Source organism: Uloborus diversus, chromosome 9 (genome assembly GCF_026930045.1).
Source record: "Uloborus diversus isolate 005 chromosome 9, Udiv.v.3.1, whole genome shotgun sequence".
Lineage (NCBI taxonomy): Eukaryota > Metazoa > Arthropoda > Arachnida > Araneae > Uloboridae > Uloborus > Uloborus diversus.
The window spans coordinates 13238311-13260371 of NC_072739.1; the positions used below are offsets into that span (position 1 = coordinate 13238311).

Below are 22061 nucleotides of genomic sequence, written 5' to 3' on the forward strand. Positions count from 1 at the left end.
TGGAATGAAAAAATGAGAATGACCCAGAGTGTACAAAGGTAGTTCTTTCTTTTATACACAAAGTAAGAGCAAAAAATACTGGTAGTTTCAAAAATTGTACTTTGCTAGAGGAAATTTTAATGAACATTCGTAATATGTTCCCTTTTGAGCTTTCTAGAGCGAAGGGGATATTCATTCATAACGTAAGGGTCCCGAGGGTTAGCGGGGGGGGATATCTACATACGCTTACTTAAGGTGGGAAGGTATTTTCCAAGTCGATATTTTAAATCAAAATTCGCGCGGTCAAGTGTTTGCAGGGATTGTGTTTCATTTGCCTGTGAAACGTAGTAGAATGAGCTGTTAATTTAGTTGTTTTACAAAGAATTGATAGTGCAAAATATATGAAAAGAATCACACTAAGTTTGGCATGTTTTATTATTAAGGTTTAATTTAAAAGGTTATTTATTTAAAGGTTTAATTTAATAATAGTGAATTTAAGAAACGATTCCAGTGATCTAAGATTCGTTATTTTATTATTTTAAAAAATGAAATAGAATGTTACGTAAGAATAGGGGGGAGGGGTTTGGAAAATCTTACGTACCCTCACATGTGGGGAGGGGGATCAAAATTAGCAAAATCATCCTTACGTAATTAATGAATAGTCCCTAATCTGCGCTGTTGAAAGTAAATCTGTGAAAACTGAAATGCTACTACTCCACACAGGTTATGTAACGGACTATTTTCACCCTAAATGCCCGGATTTGCAACTAAATATGTTAATCTTCAGTAATAACAAAGTTCAAAGTTTGTCTGGATATCTCTCTGTGACGTGCATTGCACCTGAACCTTTCGGCCGATTTTCATGAAATTCGGTACAAAATTAGTTTATAGCATGAGGGTGTGCATCTCGAAGCGATTTTTCGAAAATTCGAGTTTGTTCTGTTTTTCTTCCAATTTTAAGAACATTTTACCGAGAAAATTATCATAACGTGGAGGAGTAAATTACCAAATTGTCATAACGTGAAACCGTAACACGGGCGAGCAAATGAACATAGCAAATTGGCGAAAAATTCATCATTCGTAAATGTACAGGCGAACCAAATGACCTTTTAATTTTTCCACTATGGGCAAAGCCGTGAGGGTACCGCTAGTATGATCAAAAATGGTATTTTTTATCATTTTCATTTCTCTTATACCATTTAAAAGGGTCATCTTTACTTCTTCAGTTTTTTCTACTACTTGATTTTTGCTTTCTATACATTTCTTGTTTTCCCGTATTTTACTGCTCTTGTCGTAAAATCGGGGCTTCACTGCATTTTTATGTACATTTTCTAGTCTCACTTATATCCCACAAATATCAGCAAATCTCTATTTTTAAAACGTGAACTAAAACTTGTAAGAGGAAACTTTCGATTTTTCTTACCATATCAATAAAATGAAACCGCCTCATTGTATGAGTTGGATTATTTGCTTCACGATGCGTTTTCGTACCTACTAAGCTAAATTTCATTTTTCGTAAAAAGTAACGGTGCTAATTTAATATTTTATGTTTGCAAAAGAAAAAACGAGTAAGGATTTTTTTTTTTTTTTTAAATCTTATCTATGTTAAATACTTACCACGTAGGGGATTGATTTGAACTGAACGATCATGAGCTAAATTTTTGCCTTGATTTTTTGTAAGATTGTCGTATCAAGTCTATGTTTAAATTTTATGACTGTATACTCAGCTGATTTTGAATGTATTGTTAGAAATTCTGTAAATAGTAATATTTTTTGCGATTAATTTGTTGTAATCTAGCTAAATTTGGCGTTTATTCCGCTATTTTTCATCTAAAATTATCTTAATAACGTAACCTGTAAATAGTTTCTTGTTATGTAAATACAACCCCCTAACATTCGACTGAAGTATACGGTCCCCTTATTTTTCGGTGCTAAGATTCGTGAATGAATAAAATAAAGTACGAGATATTTGTAGAATGTAATCGAAGATTCTCAATGAAATATTGTGGAAACTTTTCAAGGATTTATAAATAGCCTCCCGGCATAAAGAGTTGGTCTCGTTATAGTGCATGTCTCTAAATGAATGTATAATAGAATGGGCCGAAAAAAGGATATTTTCGAAACGCAACTTCCAATAGCGAAATAAATAGTTATTTATTTTCATCCAAAAAAAGGGGAAAGGGGAATAATCTTTATGTCTTCAATTTTGTGCATTAGTTGCAAACTTAAAAAAAAAAAAAAAAAAAGTTGTAAATTTTTAACATTTTCATGAAAACCCCAAATGTAAAAACATTTTGTTCTAGAACAAAAAAAAAAAAAAAAAAAAAAAAAAAAAATTAATTTGAATTTTTGGCATCTTGAATTCAAATTATGTTTTTCGCAATCACGAGCGTGTGTGTTTGTGTAGGCGCCTGTGTGTGGGGTGCGTGCGTAAGTGTATGTATGCATGTGTGTGAGTGAGTGTTGTGTACGTGCGTGTGCGTGTAGGTGTTCGTGTGTGTGTGTGTGTAGGCGTTCGTGTGTGTGTCTGTGTAGGCGTTTCGGTTCGTGTGTGTGTGTGTGTGTAGGCGTTCGTGTGTGTGTGTGTGTAGGCGTTCGTGTGTGTGGGACATGGACCCCACCGCCCAGCAAAAGTGGATTTCGGGGGACAGTGCTCAGGACCAGCCGCGCCGCCGCCGGTGGTGCTGCAGCCCTGGTCCAAGCTGAAAAAGAAACCACAACGCCAAAGACAGTCAAATGAAAGCAATAAGCAATCGTGATTGCTCAAAAAAAAAGCTGTAAATTTTTAACATTTTTATGAAAACCCAAATGTTAAAACATTTTGTTCTAGTACAGTTTAAAAAGCCAGCTCAATTCCAGCCGAGTACTGCAGTTTCGTGCTTAGTATTATTATCAGTCCGGCCTAAGAGCGACTGAACCGGAGGTAGAAAAACCTTTTAAGGAATTCAAGAGTGCCAAATAAACTGGTAGCTAATACAGAATTAGCACTGACCAGTCGAGTGACCGAAACAATGGTTCCGTTCAACTCGAATTTTGAAGGCAAAGGCAGGTGTATTCAGTAAGTTACCACCCTATAGCCAGGGCTAATTTTTAAAATTTTTTTTTTAACACTCTATTTGTATAGCTCTGAAAATATTTGCGTTTCTTTTTGTTTTTTGTTGGCGTATAAACCCGCAGAGTTTCCTAAAATTAATTAAATATCGAAATTTTCTTATAGATTCCTGTTATAATATTATGCAATAAATGTGCACTATACTGCTTTTCGTTGGAAGTGCAGTTATCAACAACCCAGAACCAACCACGAGTAGATGGTTGCACTTTGTACAATTCCCAAAAAGGATAGTTATTTTCGGAACGGATGCTGCTATCTTTATAAACGTGGTGTAGTAAATCGGATATGCACTACCGAATGTAACCGCTCACAGCGTCACCTGGTGGAAAGCTGTGGGGTCAGAATTTTCTATCTTGAATACGGACCGAGACAAAGTAAAATAGTGAACGTTGTAAAAGAATTATCAATTTACGACGAAAAGACATCATTAGAACACCAATACAACGAATTGGTCGCAAGAACGTGCTTTTTTTTTCCGTGATTTCCTGCACTGTGACGTGAAAAAGTCCATTTGAGATAGAAAAAGATTAAAAAGTTGCAGCAATATACCTTTATTTGACATTTAGTGTCAATGTTTTTACCCGGAAGATTATTATAACTCCTTCCGTCCAAATTTCGTTCCGTCATAGGAACGTAAATCCGGGACGTTTTCATGAAGCCACGAAAAGCAAGTGTACATTTTAACTGTGCTATTTTTTCACACTCATGTCAATGAGGTGTATTTCTATACTCAATAGATAACTCTCTACACCTTTGTTTATTACTTTTCTCCCCCTATGTTGTTGCGTTTTTAGGAAACGAAAGCTAACTCCGCAATTTTTCAACGGGTGGCGCTATGAGTGGTCTCATTCGGAAGCGCGATATCAGCTTTACTATACCAAGACTTCATTCGGATGTGCGTTTTGATCAGTCTCAATTAGGATAAAACATTTTTTTTTTAATTCTTTCCAATGGGGCTGTATAAGAGGGGTGTCGTCCATTTTCCCACGGTTACGCCCACTTTAGGCTAGGGAGTGGGGCTAAGAGTAAGGAGGCGTACTTTGGGTTGATCGAAACCCAACCCTTTTTGTCCGGAGTAATGGGCCAACATCGGCGGGAAAATTGGCGGTATGGCAAGTTTTATTTTTAGTTTTGCTTTTCATGAAGGGTTACTTTCATGGGATAGGTCGTTCACCTAAACCTTCCACCTTTGACTTTCGGCCATTTCACCTTTGACTTCGGCCATTAGAGTTTTGGAATATCCGTTTTCTCTGCAAAAATGGCGCATCAAATTCTTTTTTCGAAATCAAAGCGAGGAGGCGATATGATAAGTTATCACAACTTTTTGTATAACTTTCAAAGTAAGAATCGGGATGACAAAACAACCTGATGCACCACGCATATTGGCCGTTCCCAAGCGATAATTCTGTAATTCACGCTACAGCTTGGTTTCTTCCGTGCTCGATAGATGGAGCCACCACTTTTTCATCATAATTTTTTTTTGCGCTTCTTTCAAAAATTTCTTGTATCTTTTGAAGTTTTAACCATGGATAGCTTACCATCCGGCTTTACTTATTCGAATATTAATATTACAAACGATCAAAACGAAAATTTAACTTTCAGAGTAAAAGAAATCTGATGAAAATGCTGCACATGTAAGTTTTAATTTTTTGTTTCTTAATTTAATTGCGGATAATTCCGAAAAAAAAAAATGTTATTAAAGGGACAGAACAGCCGATTTAAATTATTGGAATTAAAAAAAAATGTGACAGTTCATGTGTCTAAAGGTTTAATGTTGTAATTAAAAATTTAATCAACGGTCTAATTGATACAACTGTATCAATTAGATAACATTATATGCAGAATTCGGGGGGGGGGGGGAGTACATACATATATAGTGTGAAATGTAAGTTAGAACAGCTCTTTTACAAAAGTACTCCAATAGGTTTTCTAGTTTTTTTATTTATTTATTTTTTTTGCAAAACACACACACACACACACACATATACGTATGCCAATGATTTTCTTTTTTTTTTTTTGCTGGTGGGCGTGTGATCGCTTCCTTTTTTTTGGGGGGGGGGGGGGGTGGACACATTCACCCTTATTTTTATTTACCCATGTTTTGTAGCATTTTTTTAAATTAATTTTCTCTTTAGTTCGTTCTTTAAGTTCTGTTGTTTTTTCCACCAGTACTTACATGTTCTTTACTTAATTGCTATGTTGGGCCTTTTTAGGTTAAAGATTTTTTAGATTGTGTTTTAATAGAAATTGAATTAATTTCTCTTTTGAATGGCTTAGACAGACTTAACTTAAATATGCTTGTTAATTTTATACACAGAACTGGTTACATCAACCGATTCCGATCCGCCGGTCGAAATGCGATCCAAAAACTGCTGGAAACAACAATCCGTTTTCGAAAGGTATAGGCAATTTTTTACTTTAACTTTTTGATCGCCAGAAAAAAAAAGTCTTTGTTCAGTAGAAATATTATTCTAAACAATCGGGACCGAACCCCATTCGGATAATTAGAACCAGAAAATGTTCTATTTAAAAAAAATAATTGAGTGTATGTGATGTTACTTAGTTGTAAAATTTTTTATTAAAAATGAAATAATAAAGTAAAATTGCAAAATTACTGAATAATTATTTGAAAATGTGTGTGTGTGGGACTGATATTACACTAAAAAAATTATAATTTAAAAATGAATAAATAGAAAAATAAAATAAAAATGAATTATAAAAAAAATTCTGAACAAATTTTCAGAACTTATAAAAATTCTCCCTTAAATTCAAAAAATCTCCCCTGGAATCTGAAGTAAAGGGGGACATTCCCCCTAGAAATTTTACCCTATTTCAAACCCTGTTATATATACATTTAAATGAAAGTAACTTGTCTTCGTATTGTAACTGTCAATTTAGCAGTGCATCCTGTATGCTTTGAAGGACCATCCCCAGAAACTCTTCTGTCTGTCTTACGCACACAGCGATAGCTGATTTTGTATTTATTAAATCTCCCTGATTTCGGATATGTTGTTGCAACACGTCAAGTATTTTTTGTATTTTCACTGTATTGCTGTAACCAGTTCCGTGTATAAAATTAACAAGCGTATTTATTAAATCTCCCTGATTTCGGATATGTTGTTGCAACACGTCAAGTATTTTTTGTATTTTCACTGTATTGCTGTAACCAGTTCCGTGTATAAAATTAACAAGCATATTTAAGTTAAATCTGTATAAGCCATTCAAAAGAGAAATTAATTCAATTTTTATTAAAACACAAATACAATCTAAAAAATCTTTGCCCAAAAAAGGCCCAACATAGCAATTAAGTAAAGAACATGTAAGTACTGGTGGAAAAAACAACAAAACTTAAAGAACCAAACTAAATAGAAAATTAATTTTAAAAAATGCTGCAAAACATTGAGTAAATAAAACTAAGGGTGACTGTGTTCCCCCTCCCCCCAAAAGGAAGCGATCACACCCCCACCAGCAAAAAAAAAAAAAAACATTGGCATATACATATATGTGTGTGTGTGTTTTGCAAAAAAAAAAAATTATAATAATAATAAAAAAAAACTAGGAAGCCTATTGGAGTACTTTTGTAACAGAGCTGTTCTGACTTACATTTCACACTATATATATGTACTCCCCCCCCCCCGAATACTGCATATAATGTTATCTAATTGATATAATTGTATCAATTAGACAGTTGACTAAATTATTAATTACAACTTTAAACCTTTAGGCACATGAATTGTCACTTTTTTTAAAAATTCCAATGATTTAAATCGGCTGTTCTGTCCTTTAAATAACTTTTTTTTTTCCGGGATTATCCGCAATGAAATTAAGAAAATAAAATTTAAAACTTACATTTGCAGCATTTTCATCTGTGATTTCTTTTACTCTGAAAGTTAAATTTTCGTTTTGATCGTTTGTAATATTAATATTTGAATAAGTAAAGCCGGATGGTAAACTATCCCTGGTTAAAACTTCAAAAAACACAAGACATTTTTAAAAAGAGCGCAAAAAACATGATGAAAAAGTAATGGCGCCATCTATCGAGCACGGCAGAAACCTAGTCGAAGTGTGGATTACAAAATTACCGCTTGGGAACGGTCAATATGCGGCCATAACCAGACCTAGTGCGCCTTAACAATGAATCAGTCTTTCGTGTGTCACCATTAAGGCGCTGATGCATGACACTATAGTGTTTTTGACGCCCAGTTTCCACCAGATGGAGGCACCTTCGGCTCTCATTTGACGCGAAATTGCACTATGAATTTAATTTTTTCCGAGGGATATTCTAAGCCAAATGATTACCCAAGGGATCCTCCCCTATCAGAACCTGGGTCCCCAAGCGTAAAAGGCCAGCGCCTACCCATCACGCCACCATCCGGCGCATTAGGAAAAAACTTAAATAATATAGTAGGCAAGGCTGAATAAATTATTATTTATGCATACTACATTTTACTTGAAGATCGCAGGTTAGGCCCACTTCTCTAAAAAAAAGTAACAGTTTATTTAATAATTAAAATTATTAAGAGGTAAGACGAGGGAAAAAAGTGACAAAACTTACTCTTGCGAAAAAACTTATTATTTGAAATGGAACGTCAGCCAAAACAATCAATTTCCATCTCCTGTGTTGTGAAATGTTAAGCAGCGTGCTCATTGGACTGCCGTAAATCCGCCACAATAAGCCACGCCTACTCAACTAACGGAAATGACGCGAAACCTAATTTTGTAGTATCAGACAAAGAATGAAAATAAACTGGGAATGTTGAATATCATTAAGAGCACTAGAAATTTTGGGTGAAGAACCAGAATTAGTGCAAGTTTCAATTTTATTTTTTCGATTCAAGGAATCAATGAGATTTTGTCGCTTTGGACGATAGTTAAAGTTGGCTGGATGTTCACCCTTGCAGTGAAAACATGAGGGCGGTACGTTTGGGGGTTTTCGGCAGTCTTTTTGTGCTGTCCCGCACACACTAGGCACACCGGAGCTCGTGCACAGCTAAAAGCGGTGTGAAAGAATTCTTGGCAGTTCCCAACACTGCACAATGTCTTTTTTTCTGAGGAATTCAAGAGTGATATTGAAATTCCCTAATCTCTCAAGTGACCAGATTTTATCATTTGCGTCTTGATCTTTCAAATAAATGAGAAACAAGGGCAATTTGTTTTGTCCTGAATAATTTAATGCAATTGCGCAATATGTCGGGGGACAAATCCTAGTATGATTATAAGTAATCCAGTTCAATTCTGTTTGTATGGGTAATCCTTGGATAACAATCTTAAGTTGTTTTCTTCGGGTAGTCTAAGCGTATGAAATTTTCATCAAGGTACTTTTTTAATTTTTTATGAGCTTCAAAACTAGGCATGGAACACCTATGTCATGTTTAGTTTTGCCGGTAATTGTGCCACCGGTCACTTCAGAAAACAATTTTAACCGACATCAGAGTCGTTAGTTCCATCAACCCAAATCGGGGCAAATTTATTTTTCTTTAATCTGGATTTCTTGAAAACTTTTAAAGCATTTTCAGTTCTTATTTCAGAATGATTAGTTTTTTTTAATAAGAAGAATATGTTTCACATTCAGAGTTGGTTAAGGATACCGATGAGCAATCAACTCTAACCGAAACAGGATCATTTTTCTCTATTTTAACTTTATTTTCATTTTTGACAATGTTTTTAGCATTTGACTTGTGAATAAAAACATCACTAATTTCTTTTTTCTTCTTCTTTATGCTTTTTTTAACGCTTCTCTTAGGAGAAGGTTGGAGTTTTTTACTAGTAGTTGTATCTTTAGCAAAATGCATTTACAATATTCGAAGCAGATTCGCAAAATTTAATGTCAAGGTTTACATCGCTAAAATCAGTAATAGTTTAATTATCGACTAATGGAGGTGTCTCTATATCATTCATATCACAGAAATATTTCATATTTGAAAGCTAAATTTCGAATAATAGTACAAGAAATTTTATACATTTTTAGCCACCGTCAATATTTTCTTTAGCTGTTTTATAAATTAAAAATTCTGTCTCGCTCATTGTCGATCGCAGGACAGAAAAATGTCGAAAAACCGCTACGGAATTCTAGTTCAGAACATCCCTGGAAAATCGGTGGATAGGTCGAAATTCCAGTAGTTAATTGTTGTCACATGCTTTGAACAGTTGAGTTACTTTGGAGTGGAAGATTGTTTTATCATCCAGCTTAATAGGCATGGAGTCTATAAGCTAAGGATATAAATCTCCGATTCCGAAATGTAGCATCAAAATTTCACATACCTAGAGGGCGCTGCTAGTGCATTGTAGTTTGATTTGACGAGAATGTAGGTAATTTCAGTGTAAATTTAAAAATTTTATTTTCGCCAAGAAAAATAGAAAACTATGAAAATAAAAACTGCTTTTGCACACGATTGCTATACATACTGCAGATCGATATATAATGCCTCAAAAAGTAGTTCAAAGCGTATATGTTTAGAGAGAAATGTTTTTTACTTCCTTTTACAAAAAAGGAAGCATTGTATTCGCGAAAAAATTTTCACTTAAAAATCGACCTTAATATCTATTTTACTCACCCCCGAATGAATATTGAGTTTTTTTTTTCGACTCGACCACACGTGGATACGTGTTCATACAAATAATTTTGTTACTTCATTGGAAAGGGGGGGGGGAGTTACAACTCCTATCCCCCTTCTTTCGTTCTCGGCAAATGTGGGTTCACTGCTCTGATCCTAAGCCTCCGCACTGTTCACCCACCCACACAGACGCCAAGGGAGGCCCCTGAACCATAGGATATTGACGCCATTGTTCAAAAGGAGGGACATGCTCGCGGAGGTTTGATCTGTGCTGGATGCTGTTTCTGTCTAAAAAGGATTGCGTAAAGTCTAGAGTGTAAGCTATAAACGAAGTCGATTCTGCAGGGCAAACCTGGATCTTCAAATTTTGGGCCTCCTGCAAAAAGTCACCAGGGCCCTTTACCGTCCACTGGATTGGGCCAAGGCCCCTCAGTGTTGTGGGTAAACCTGCACTCCAGGGCCCACTGCAAGGACAGGAGCAAATCGTCGCCTCAGAGCAACAGTAGGATATCTTAGGTTATCTTACTGTTATTCCTGGGATTAGATGTTTTAGTGCTGCTCTGAGGCGACGATATGCAGAAACAAAAAGCCCTACGAGTAGGGTCCCATGGCAACTCGTGATTGCGAAAAACATAATTCGAATTCAAGATGTCAAAATGCAAATTATAATTTCATTAGTATTCGTTTGCGTTCATTCAAGGCTTAACTTAAGCATAAAACTTAACCCTGCACAAACTCCACTGTACCCAGCCTCTGCAAGCGGGACCACTCCTGGGTGGTGGCGTATTTGCGCTACGCACCCATGCGGTCTTACATACACCTGCACACTCGTGATAGCAAATAACATAATTTGAATTCAAGATGTCAAAAATTAAAATTTTTAAAAATATTTATGGATTAATAGTTTTTTTAGTTTAAATCTTTAGCAATCAACAAATTGCTTATTACTCTTGCTTGACCTCCTTCGATGCTTAGAACTGGGCTTCTGTGAGCACCACTTAACGCTCCGTGGTCCCTCGTACCTACTACTATAAGTGGTTTAATAGTTGAACAGGGCCGTGAAGGCAACTCTGTTTTTTGATCAGACCAAGAGCCGAGCCACACCTGACCCAGCACCGCAGGAGAACTGTGTGACCATGAACATATCGTCGCTTCAGAGTAACACTAAGACATCTGATCCTAGAAATAACACTAAGATATCCGACTGTTGCTCTGAGGAGACAATATTCAATATGCCCATTCACCTTTAACGTAGATGGAGGATCTTGGACGACTGGAGGGAATAGTACTCATGACTTTCCAGTTGCGGGTCTGCTGCAACCACCATTGCCCACTCATGTCCGCTCCTTCAAGGCAGTGGCATCTATGACCTACACACACACAAGACCCTCTACTACCCCGTCACCGCCCAAAGGGGGGGGGGAGGGCAATCTAGAAGCCCTTGCACCAGAGGATATAAATGCCACTACCCAGAAAGAGGGACATGCTTGAAAATGTTTGTTGTGTGTTGGGAGCTATTTTTGTCAAAAGAGGATTGCGTACAGTCCATAGCGTTGAATTTAAATAAAGTCGATTCCGAAGAGCAGGAGCCGTTTGTAGAAGCAAGAAACCCAATAATAATTACTACATATTAATTTACTTGGAGAACTTTGTGACCACAAACATATTTAAAGTACCACAGTCACCTTTAACAAACACAAAGGATCTTGGACGGCTGGTATCGAACCCAGGACCCTCCAGTATGAGTTTGACACCTTACCGATCAGTCCACTGTGGCCTACTACAAGCACCATCAGGGCCGTATCCAGAGGGGGGGGGGGGGCCTGACGGGCCCGGGCCCCCACCGAAAGCCGAAATGTTTTGTATATTGTTATTTGCAGAATCTTAAATGTAATGTTTTTGGATTTTTGTAATTTAACTAAGCCAAGAATATCGATGCAAATTTATTACATGAAGTAATAGTTCAAAATTTTTTCCATTAATTTTTAAAAAACCAAGTTCAAAGAGATTAATTATAATGAAACCAATAAATCTCGAAATAAATATTTTACATCCAAAACTTGAAAACTCGTACCGATTCTGAATAAGTGTAACATTTCATTCCTTAGTATAGAAAAAAATAGCTTTAAAAAAGTATAAAAGAAGGGAAAATGCAAACGATTTCATTTTTATAGTCCAAAATATTTTACTTGTTATGAATTATGCACTTTTTGAATCTATGCTTTTTTTATGTGTCGTTACTTATTTATTCCTTTCACTTATTTATTTATTATTTTTACCTTTAAATATGTATTTACTTCTATTCTGTTACAAATACCGTTACTATTTATTATTTTACTTATTTATTAATTATTTTTATTTATGTTTCTTCCCCTTTTTAACGTACCATTATTTATTTATTCCTTCACTTATTTATTTTTTAGTTTTATTTTTATTATTATAATTTTTGTTACTATTCACAAACAGTTTCGTTTCAGAATTAGTAATTGACTGCTAAATAGGAACATACTAAATAATAGCAAGCATAGTATTTGAAATATTTTTCGAAAAATTATGTTTGATAGCAAAAATGTCAACGAGAAGTTTTGAGATTCTTGTTTAATATGCTTTGTTCGAAGTGCGAAAGTAATTTTGAAGCACGACGAAAGCAAAGTCGTAAACTTTTCACTTCTGGAGGAAATCTGAACAACTTTTTATTTTACTTTCCACGTACCAACTGAAGGAAGATTCTTTCTATTTACTGACTATTCGTTCCCTTTTTTTTTCAGTTTTTCTTTGAAATTTAAAGAAAGTTTGAAACTAGGTTAAAGATTCGTACGTTTGTCATTCGTACAAACCTAAATTTAAAATCGACGCATTTTGTCTTCATTCTTAACGTCTTCAAACATCAGGGCCGTATCCAGAGGGGGGGACCTGACGGGCCCGGTCCCCCCCCCCCCCCCGAAACCCAAAATGTTTTGTACCGTAAAACAGAAGGATTTTTTTATTATTATTTTTTTAATTCCCAATGTCAGAAAAGGAAAATAACAAAGTTTTTTTTTATTCTTAATTTTGCTACTATTCAAAATTTATAATATTTTGAAGAAATACAGAAAAAGCAGTTCTAGTTCTCATTAGCTGCAAGGCACACTTGAAATTTAGACATTTAATTAGGACTTCCTGTTCTCTTTCCCAATTCAATTCAGGGCAGTCCAGGGTTAAGGCAAGCCCTTTGTCAGTTCGGTAGATTTTTCAAGTCTACCAAACTGACTTCTGTGCACTTCCTCCTCCAGGGGCGTGCACAGAAATTTTGGGACTGTCACAAATGCTTTTTTTGGGCCCTCTCCATATTGTTTACCCATATTTTCAACCGTAGGTTTTAAAATATTGGGCCTCATTTAAGCTCGGGCCCGGGCCAACAGGTGTCCCTTCTCCCCTCTGTGCACGACCCTGCCCTCCTCCCCCTAAAACTGCTATAAAACTTGCACTGTCCTGATTCGAGTAGGGGAATCCCCAAAGGCTGGGCCCCTAGTTTCCGATTAGGCGAGTATTTTGTTACCAAGATGTGCCAAATTCAGCTCCTTGATACATCCTGAGTAAAAAATGCAAAAATCACGATTCTCGCGTTTTTGTAGCATAATTTTCAAGATCATTTTTGTGACTGGTATGTTTCTTGTCTTGCGTTTATTTAATGCCAAATTCAGTATCATGGAAGTTCTTTTGTTATTGCTTGTTTTTTTTCTTACTTCTACTGCATACTCTTAATACCATTAGTATGAGAAAAAAAATAACACTTACTCTACTCTCTTTCATTTTCTGCACTACATGTGATTGAAAAAAAAAGTTTGTTTCGAGAAATATTTCGTTGCATTTATTTTTAACTTAAAACGGGTGTGTCTTACAAAGTTATAATCATTTTGTAAGATTGTGCAATCAACTTCTGAAAAGTGTAAATAAAGAGCTTCAAATAATTTCAACTGCTCAAGAGTCTTTGAAAATTATTTAAGTTTTTGAAATTCCTTGAAAAGTTCTTCAATTTTGTATCTTATCAAGAAAATAAAGTATGAATTGTCCAAATGGCCAGAATATTACTCTTCCATTCTTATTTTCTGAATGTCTACACCATTTCTTTTAAACTATTTTTTTTACAATTTTCATACTGTAGAACATTTAATGAAAAAAAAAATGGGGGTAGGGGGAGTGATCAAAAACAAACTTCACTAAAAGCCGATATGAGCAGATGACGAAGTGCTTCTCTTTTCTCCTCTCTCGTTTTTCCTCTCTGTCCATGAAGTTCCATGATTTGTCGAGCAAGAAGTTTTTATTTTGTTTGATCTTGATTTGTAAAAGAATGTATAACTTTTAAAAGGCTTTGTTTGCCTTTTTTTTTCTTCATATTTTTGTAGTCTCAATTACCTAATATAAAGCCTCAAAATACAGATTTTTTTTTCGAAAATTTCTCGGGGGAAAAACCCCCGGACCCCCTGAAATTATGGATGTTCTACATCCGATTTAAAGGGACACTCTCTTGTTATCCTTACCACTACAAGGTGAATAAGAAAAATAATAAGAATTAAAATAACAACAGTCCAAGCAGTGAAATTATTAAAAATCGAGACAAAAAGGCTTCTATGTTAACATTTTTATGCGTTTGGTGTGTCTATATATACTATATGTGTGTGTGTGTGTGTGTTAGGGCAATGTGCTAATCCGGGCCCCTCCCGAAAAAATTTCTGGATACGGCCTTGAGCACCATTACGCATCCGTTCTCTATTATTGTCAGCTATCTTCTTCCCTTGGTTACTGTGTGTGTTTACTGACGTGTCCTATTTTTTTACAGGATCCGCATTTCAATTTCTGTTTATTGATTTTACATTCTTTCACTTTATGGTTATTCCTACCACATCTTATGCAAAGATTTTCTATGCCAAGAGCTTTATAATCCGGTTTTTGCCTTTGATAATTAGATAAAGAACTGGAACGATTTTTCTGACGTGGACGTGTAGAAGAACTGGAAATTTTATTAGTATCAAATGGCGTTTGACGTGAAGAATTTTTTTGTGTAAGTTCTTTACTTTCGATTTTTGAAGCTTCGAGAGCAATTGCTTTTGACAGAATATCATCGAAGGTTGTTTTATCCGACTGTAATATTTGTTCACGCAACCAATCGTCACGTAGGCCACGAATGAATTGTGCACGTATTAACACATCTGCAATTTGGACAGATTTTTCACATTCACATTTTACTGAGAATTCACAGTCGGCTACATCGCGCTGTAAAGCGGCGACAAATTCTGCAATCGATTGACGATCTTCTTGGTAAATATTTAGAAAATAATGCTGCGAAACAACAACATTCCTTTTTGGTATCAAGATTTGTTTAAATGCTTTGACTAAATTCTCGTATTCTAGCTGCTTGACAGGCTTTTCCGGTCCAAGGAAAGCTGCTAAGTTGTTGTAGTGTGTCGAACCTATGGACACGCATAAAAGTTGAGAAATTTTTTCATTGTCAACGCCTTTCATAGTGCAGTAATTATCAAAACGTTCTAAATAGCATGAAAATTTTTCGCGTTTGGAATCAAAATTCTCGAACGGAGATACATTGACTAAATTTATTGAAGTTTCATTTGAATGTTCTTTCGACAAGTGCTTTTCGATTTGTGCTAACATTGCCTGTTGCTGCTGGGTAAATGCAGCCATGAATGTATTGAACTGTTCAGCATCCATATTTTGAAAATAAAGTCACAGTTTGAAAAGAAAAAACAAATAAGAGTACCTGGAGAATCTTCAATGTTGAAACGAATTGACGGCTGTTTTCGATTTCGCCGAATTGTAACTTTTACCTTTCTTTGGTCATTTCTTCCTTATTTTCTTCCATCGTCGCCAACTAACTGTGGTGACCGTCATATAATTGAAGAGGCAATGTTACTGGATAGCACAAATATGATAGAAACACTTAATTTACTTTATTCGAATATTCACCAAATTCCAAGCCACGCTTACTCTTTTGAACACTAGGTGGCAGGGCTGCACGGGGTCACTCAAAACTTCCGGCGGAAGTCTTATTTGTATTGCTTCTTACGACGAATTGCTCTGTTTACGTATCTGTAATGTGATTGAATTTTTTAAATTAATCATAAATTTCAAAGGCGCAAAATTTTCGTAAAAAGAGGGGATGTTGTTCTGCTTTCGGGTACAGCATGAGGACAGGAGCAAATAAGATGTCAGAAATAAAGATGTTCAAATTTCTAAAGGTCCTGATCGTCGAATCAAAGCCAATGCTTTAAAGCGAAAGGATTGAATCTTAATGAATATTATGTAGTAAACACACTTTGTGCGAGGTATTTACGAGCTGGAAACATTCACCTTAATTTCATCAGCTTTGTATTTTTACTGTAATGTGTGAAGATCTATATTGATCTATAATATTAAATTGATTATTAGAAAAACTCAACCTGAACAATTTTTTATTTGCTTCCTGCAAAGCTGAAAGTTTCCAGTGTTTTGACGGGTTTCAAACAGTTTTATTTGATTTGTGTGATTAAAATAAAGAACCACTATTCATTACCTAATGAGAAAAAAACTTCCCATAGCTCGAACTATCAATAACTCGAACCATTTAGCCCGTCTCTTAGGACTTCGAGTTATTGACGGTACTTTAATATTAAGCGCTCTAATTGTAAACAAATTTAGATATTCGACAATCGGTAAACAAACACATTAATTAAAGTTATAGTATAGTATCATAGTACAGCTATTGGTATTACATTCAAAGCAATTTTAAAGCAGGAGAAAGCACTCGGAGATTAAATTTAAATTTTGTTATCTTTCAAATTTTTTTATGCCTATCAATCTTGCTACAGAAGCAAGTTGATTAAACAAAGAAACAGTGGCACCGACTCCATGGGGCCTGAGGGGGCCCGAGCCCCCTCAAAAATATTTTTGAGGGGGCAGAGCCCCCCCAATAAATCAAGAAAAGTATTAGTTATATTATGTTTTCAAAACTCATAAATTTCTTTTATTTTCCTTGTTTGAAGATAGTTTACCTTGTAAATACATTCAGCAGTGAGCTAAAACAAATAATTATTACGGTAGTAAGCAGGTTACCTGAAAACAAGTATAGTGTGAATAATGATGGTGTTATAGTGCAGCAAGCACACTAAGATTTTGTCCCAGTGCACGAACTTACGGGTCAAATCTGTTGCCGGTGGGCAGCTCTGTTGCGAGCTCATCTAAGTGTTGCTGATAGGGAAAAAATGTATGAGGGTTTGATTTGTATATTAAATGGGAGACGTGATAGTTTTGAATACTTTTGGGAATCGTGTTTAAAAGAAAAACCTTTTCAAAATGATGATCCTTCGCTTCCTCAGAATCGACGTATACCAAAGAAGTATGAAAACAACAAAGCCAGCTCACCGCACGCTTTCAAAATCCCAAAGGAGTAGTACATACTACAAGGCACTTTACATTGAGATTTGTGAAATGGTGAAATCTTGCATTATTGGGCTGTTTACATCAATTGGACTCACACAGATCATTGCAGTTGAACAAGAGTGCTTGCTTTTATTAAACAGGGTCTTAAAAAAACATGCCTAAATTAAATTACCTTTTTACGAAAATAATGCACATGTTTGTATTTATTTTTTCCCTTTTTAAAGACCAAAAAATATGTGTCAGGCTTGTCGAGTTTTCGGGGTTCCAATGTTGATTATATGATTTTAAAATGCTTTAAGAAAACTTTAAAACTCACTATTTTTCATCTCAAATTTAGAAAATTTCCTCCGATTTACCCCCCTCCCCATTTTTTTAAAAGTTGGCGTCTATGAGAGTGCTCTTCCATTCAAGTCAAGTGTCCTTCCTACCTAATAATATCAATGCCTAGCTATGGCATTGCACGGTTCCCCATAAAATAGAACAAAAAAATCTCTAACTAAGACAAGTGATATGATTTAAAAGTTGAACCGGAAAATTTGTAAACCAATTTTTATTCTTTTACTTTGAAAACACCGTGTCACATACTTTTTGTTTGTTTAAATTATACACACCAGAAAATATGGCATTTTCAAGACACAAAAATCTGATCTTTATTTGGGATGGGGGTCCTCCGAGGGATTATATAACCCCTAAACCCCCGATGATGCCCGGCCCCTCCAATAATTTTTGCAAGTCGGCGCCCCTGCAAAGAAATGATGAACAAATATGTAATAAAATATATTAAATATCAAACCTGAAAATTAGGTAGCAACTGTAATAAGTGTGTGTGAACTGAAAAGCTACAACAGGAGAATTGATTGAATATGACACCAAAACTCCCTGTCATAGCCATTCTGTGTGAACACAGTGCAGAAAAGCTTCCATCATTGAAAAAATAGCTTCAACTTAAGAATAGGAATTACAATTCACAACGTACTTGCAATCCAGTAGGTTTGTGATTCTTGAAAGCAGACTTTGTATCAACTTTATTTCTGTTTAGGAGGTACTCATAAATGCTTATCATTGAAATCGCGGTAATGATCGACAAACGAAGACTCGTTTTTTTTTTTTTTTTTTTCTTCTTATTTCTGTATTTAAAGGATCAGGAAAATCAGATCCGTTGATCGACAATTTTTGAAAATAGCAAAGCCTATTATACTCATTTCATGCATTAAAATACGCAAAAGACATGATTCTACCTAGAACTGAAAGAAAACAAAATTGCCTGAACACTGTAAACATCAATCGTTAGCAATAGATTCGCCATCCATCTATTAAAGGATCGGTAAGGTCACAGCCATTGAAAGATAATTTTTAACAATAACTAAGTTTGTCTTTCTTATTTAATGTATTGAAATACGCAGAAGACATTATTCTGCTTTTTAAAGAAGCACAACAAAATCGCTTTCGCTATGAACACCTATCTCTAGCAATGGAGATTGGCGCTTAACCGGAAATAAGACTCGCTACTTCCGGTCTACGTCAGTGGTTTGTTTGTTTATTTAGGATATTTGGTGAATACGCGTATTTACAGTATTAAACATGGCGCTGCTCTGTGTTCCGGAAGCACAAGATAGAAGTTCAAAATGGCCGCCTTATTAAGAGAAGTACGTTAGTTTAACAGATTAAAACTCTATTATGGATCTTAATATTGCGATATTAAAGTATATCATTTAAAAGCGCTTTAAAAGAGCTATTTAATAGTGATTGGATTTTTTTCCTATCACTAATTGTTTAAGAGTTATTACAATTAACGTCATCAAAATGGCCGTCTGGAAAGGTGAGTACGTACGTTTGACTGTTTAGAACTACATTATAGATCTGTATATTGTGATATGAATGTGCATCATCTGAAAGAGCTTTAAAAGATCTATTTAACAGAGATTGATTTTTCCTCTTAAGACATGTAGTTTTAGAGTTATTAAAATTTCGGTCATTAAAATGGCCCTCGTGAAAAGTGAAAAATTTCGTTTAACTGCTCAAAACGCCATTAGAAATCATTCTTCCGTAAAAAATAGGTACATTAAATAAAAACTCTAAAATAAACTATAAAAATATGCATTTGTTCTCCCCCCTCCCCTTAGTAAATAGTTTTAAAAATTTCACTGCAAAAACGTAACTACATGAGGCGGGAGGGGGTGCATTCTCATTGAACTGTTCCAACTGTTTCACCTCATCTGACCCGCTCTGAAACTTTTAATTAAAAATTCCTTATCGGATTAAATACATATATGTATTGTCATACAAAAATTCACTTCTCCTGCAAGTGCGAACGTTTGCCGTCTAGCGGCATAAATCAGAACGACTACTCGATTTTTTTCCCGCCAACAAGCTGTAACTTTGGATTGTAGTCCGCCTAGCTCGTTTCTTTCCAGTTCTGCTGTTCTCAGCAATAATTAATTCCATAGTGATCAGCAATAATTAATTCCATAGTGATATGTTTATTATTCAGATATAATTTTCAATAACTGAATATTTGACTGGTTAATGCTGTAGCAAATAATATCAAATTAAGGTGAGTCATATAATTCTATTACACGGTTTGAAATCGATAACTTCAATTGTCGGTTCCATCTAGCATTAAAATTATTATTATTATTATTATTATATATATATATATATATATATATATCCCTGCCAGGGGTTTTATTCTTTTGGAGGGCTTTGATCAAGTCGTTAACTTCAGTGGGGGTGCAGAACTCTTGGGTGGGGGGGAAGGGTCAAGACCGAGGTTATTATGGACCGTGCTAATGACTTCTCTGTCAAGGGGGGGGGGGTGAGGGTATTTGTGAAGTTACCTTGAAAGGTGTCGACAAAAGCATTAGCTTTATCCTCGTCTGTAGCAAGAGTACCGTTGTTGATAGTGAGAGTGGGGATGGGATTTCTGGGGTTCCTGAAGTTGCGGGCAAGACGATAAAGGTTTCTGTTGTCGTTGGGCAGGTTTTTAATGAAAGAGTTCCAGTTATCAGTCCTGTAGTCTTTAATAAGATCTTTGATAACCTCAGTAAGACGATTGATTTCAGTTTTGATGGAGGGGGGGTAGTAGGTTTCCCGCTAGCGCCTCTTGAGCTTGTTTTTCTCTTTAATAAGCCTACGAATGTGGATGGGGAACCTAAGAGGGGGGGGGGGAGGAGGTCTTGATACTGGTGGTACTGGAATCATAAGCAGAGTTCATAATGTTGGTGAGATTTAAGATCTCTCTGTCGATATCCTCAGTTGTCTCAACAGTGGGGTTCCCGCTGACCTGATCGTGCAAAATGACGTAATATTTCCTCCAATTGGTGGACTTAGAAATGTACGTATGCTTGGGTAATTTTGTAGTGATGGAAAAAGTGAGAGAAACAGGATTGTGATCTGAAGAAAGGAGGTCCTGTGAAATAATGAGATGGGGGGAGCGTGAGGTTGGTGACAGCAAAATCAAGAGTGGAGGGGGAGTAAGTACTAAAATGAGTGGGGGTACGAGGGGCAATGATGTTATAATCGTTGTCGGAGGCGAACTAATACACAACTTCACCTTTGGCATTATCCCTGCCTAAGATCCAGAGTTTGTGTCATGCATCAAAATCGCCAAAAATAATAAAATTAGGTTTGTTATCGGCTATCATGTAAAGATCATGCCTGCTAATAGCTGTTTGGGGGGGGGGGGAGTAAATAGAGCTGATATTAATTTGCTTGTTGTCAAAAGTGACAATAACAGTGGTACTTTCAAAGCTCGTGGTGGGAATGGGGTTTTCAAAGTGAGAAAGCTGTTCTCTTTTGTCTATTATATTTTTAAGTTGTCGCGTAATTGCTTCGTGGTTTCCCCAATCAAATTTAATTTTGTTGTCAAAGTCAAAAGCATTTTGCAGGGTGGTTAATTTTTCCTTAATTATTTCAAGCGCGTCTACATTACGCGCATTTGCAATTTCAATGTACATTCTTCTCCTATTATACTTAAGCACAAAGAGGCAAATGTAGGCTTACTTACCCCAGTCCTGTCCTTCCGATATTCCAGGTATTTCGCTGGGTCCAGGTGAGCGGCCAGAGGAGCTTCGTCGATATCAGAGTCATAATCCAATTCACTGTCGGAGTAATCCATGCCTGTGGAGCCATATGCGATGCCAGGGCGATCAGCAGCACGGCCTTGAAAAAGGCCCTTCTCGCCGGAGACAAGACGAACCCACTGCTCTCAGCCTAGCGCGCCCGTCAGCCCGGCAAAAGCTAAAAGCCTTGCCGCTGAGGATCACACTCGGCCAACGCAGGGGTTGCGAGAGCAGTCAAGGGGCCGGAAAACCGGTCCCGGAGCTGGAGGTGAAAAAAGCACGTCCTCTCTGGACGGCCTCCCGAAAGAGGGAAAAAGTGACAAAACTTACTCTTGAGAAAAAACATAATTATTTGAAATGGAACGTCAGCCAAAACAATCAATTTCAACTCCCGTGTTTGTGAAATGTTAACAGTCCAATAAGCGCGCTGCTCATTGGACTGACGTAAATCCGCTGCAATAAGCCACGCCTACTCAACTAACAGAAATGGCGGGAAAACCTAATTTGCTAGTATCAGACAGGAAATGAAAATAAACTGGGAATGCTAAATATTAAGAGCACTAGAAATTTTGGGTGAAAAACCAGAATTAGTGCAAGTTTAATTTTATTTTTTCGATTCAAGGAATCAATGAGGTTTTGTCGCTTTGGACAATAGTTAAAGTTGGCTAGATGTTCACCCTTGCAGTGAAAACATGATTGTGGTACGTATTCATTTCAGAGAATCATTTCGACAGAGATCGGAGATTTTCAAGAAGGAAGAACCGAAGGAAAAACCGGTTTCGATGACGAGACGAAACAACAAGGCGAAACCCCCGACCTCCGACGACACGGCCGAGGGAACCCCGCAGAGACCGTCGGCGAAGCACGACAAGGAAACGGACGAATACCCTGAGACCGACGACGACGAGAGACCGCCGCATCCCAGAGCTAACTCTATATACT

At 36.3% G+C, this 22061-nt stretch overlaps 1 protein-coding gene across 1 annotated transcript in view; it reads left to right on the plus strand.

Annotated features, from left to right (window-relative positions):
- LOC129229757 (uncharacterized) overlaps positions 1-20706 on the plus strand; it is a gene marked incomplete at its 5' end in the record, with an annotated part of 54148 nt that extends 33442 nt beyond the window's left edge. Inside the window, one exon of the mRNA XM_054864128.1 lies at positions 20602-20706. Coding sequence (XP_054720103.1) covers positions 20602-20706 — 105 coding nt within the window. The remainder of the gene's footprint in view (positions 1-20601) is intronic.
- Between the last annotated feature and the right edge of the window lie 1355 nt (positions 20707-22061).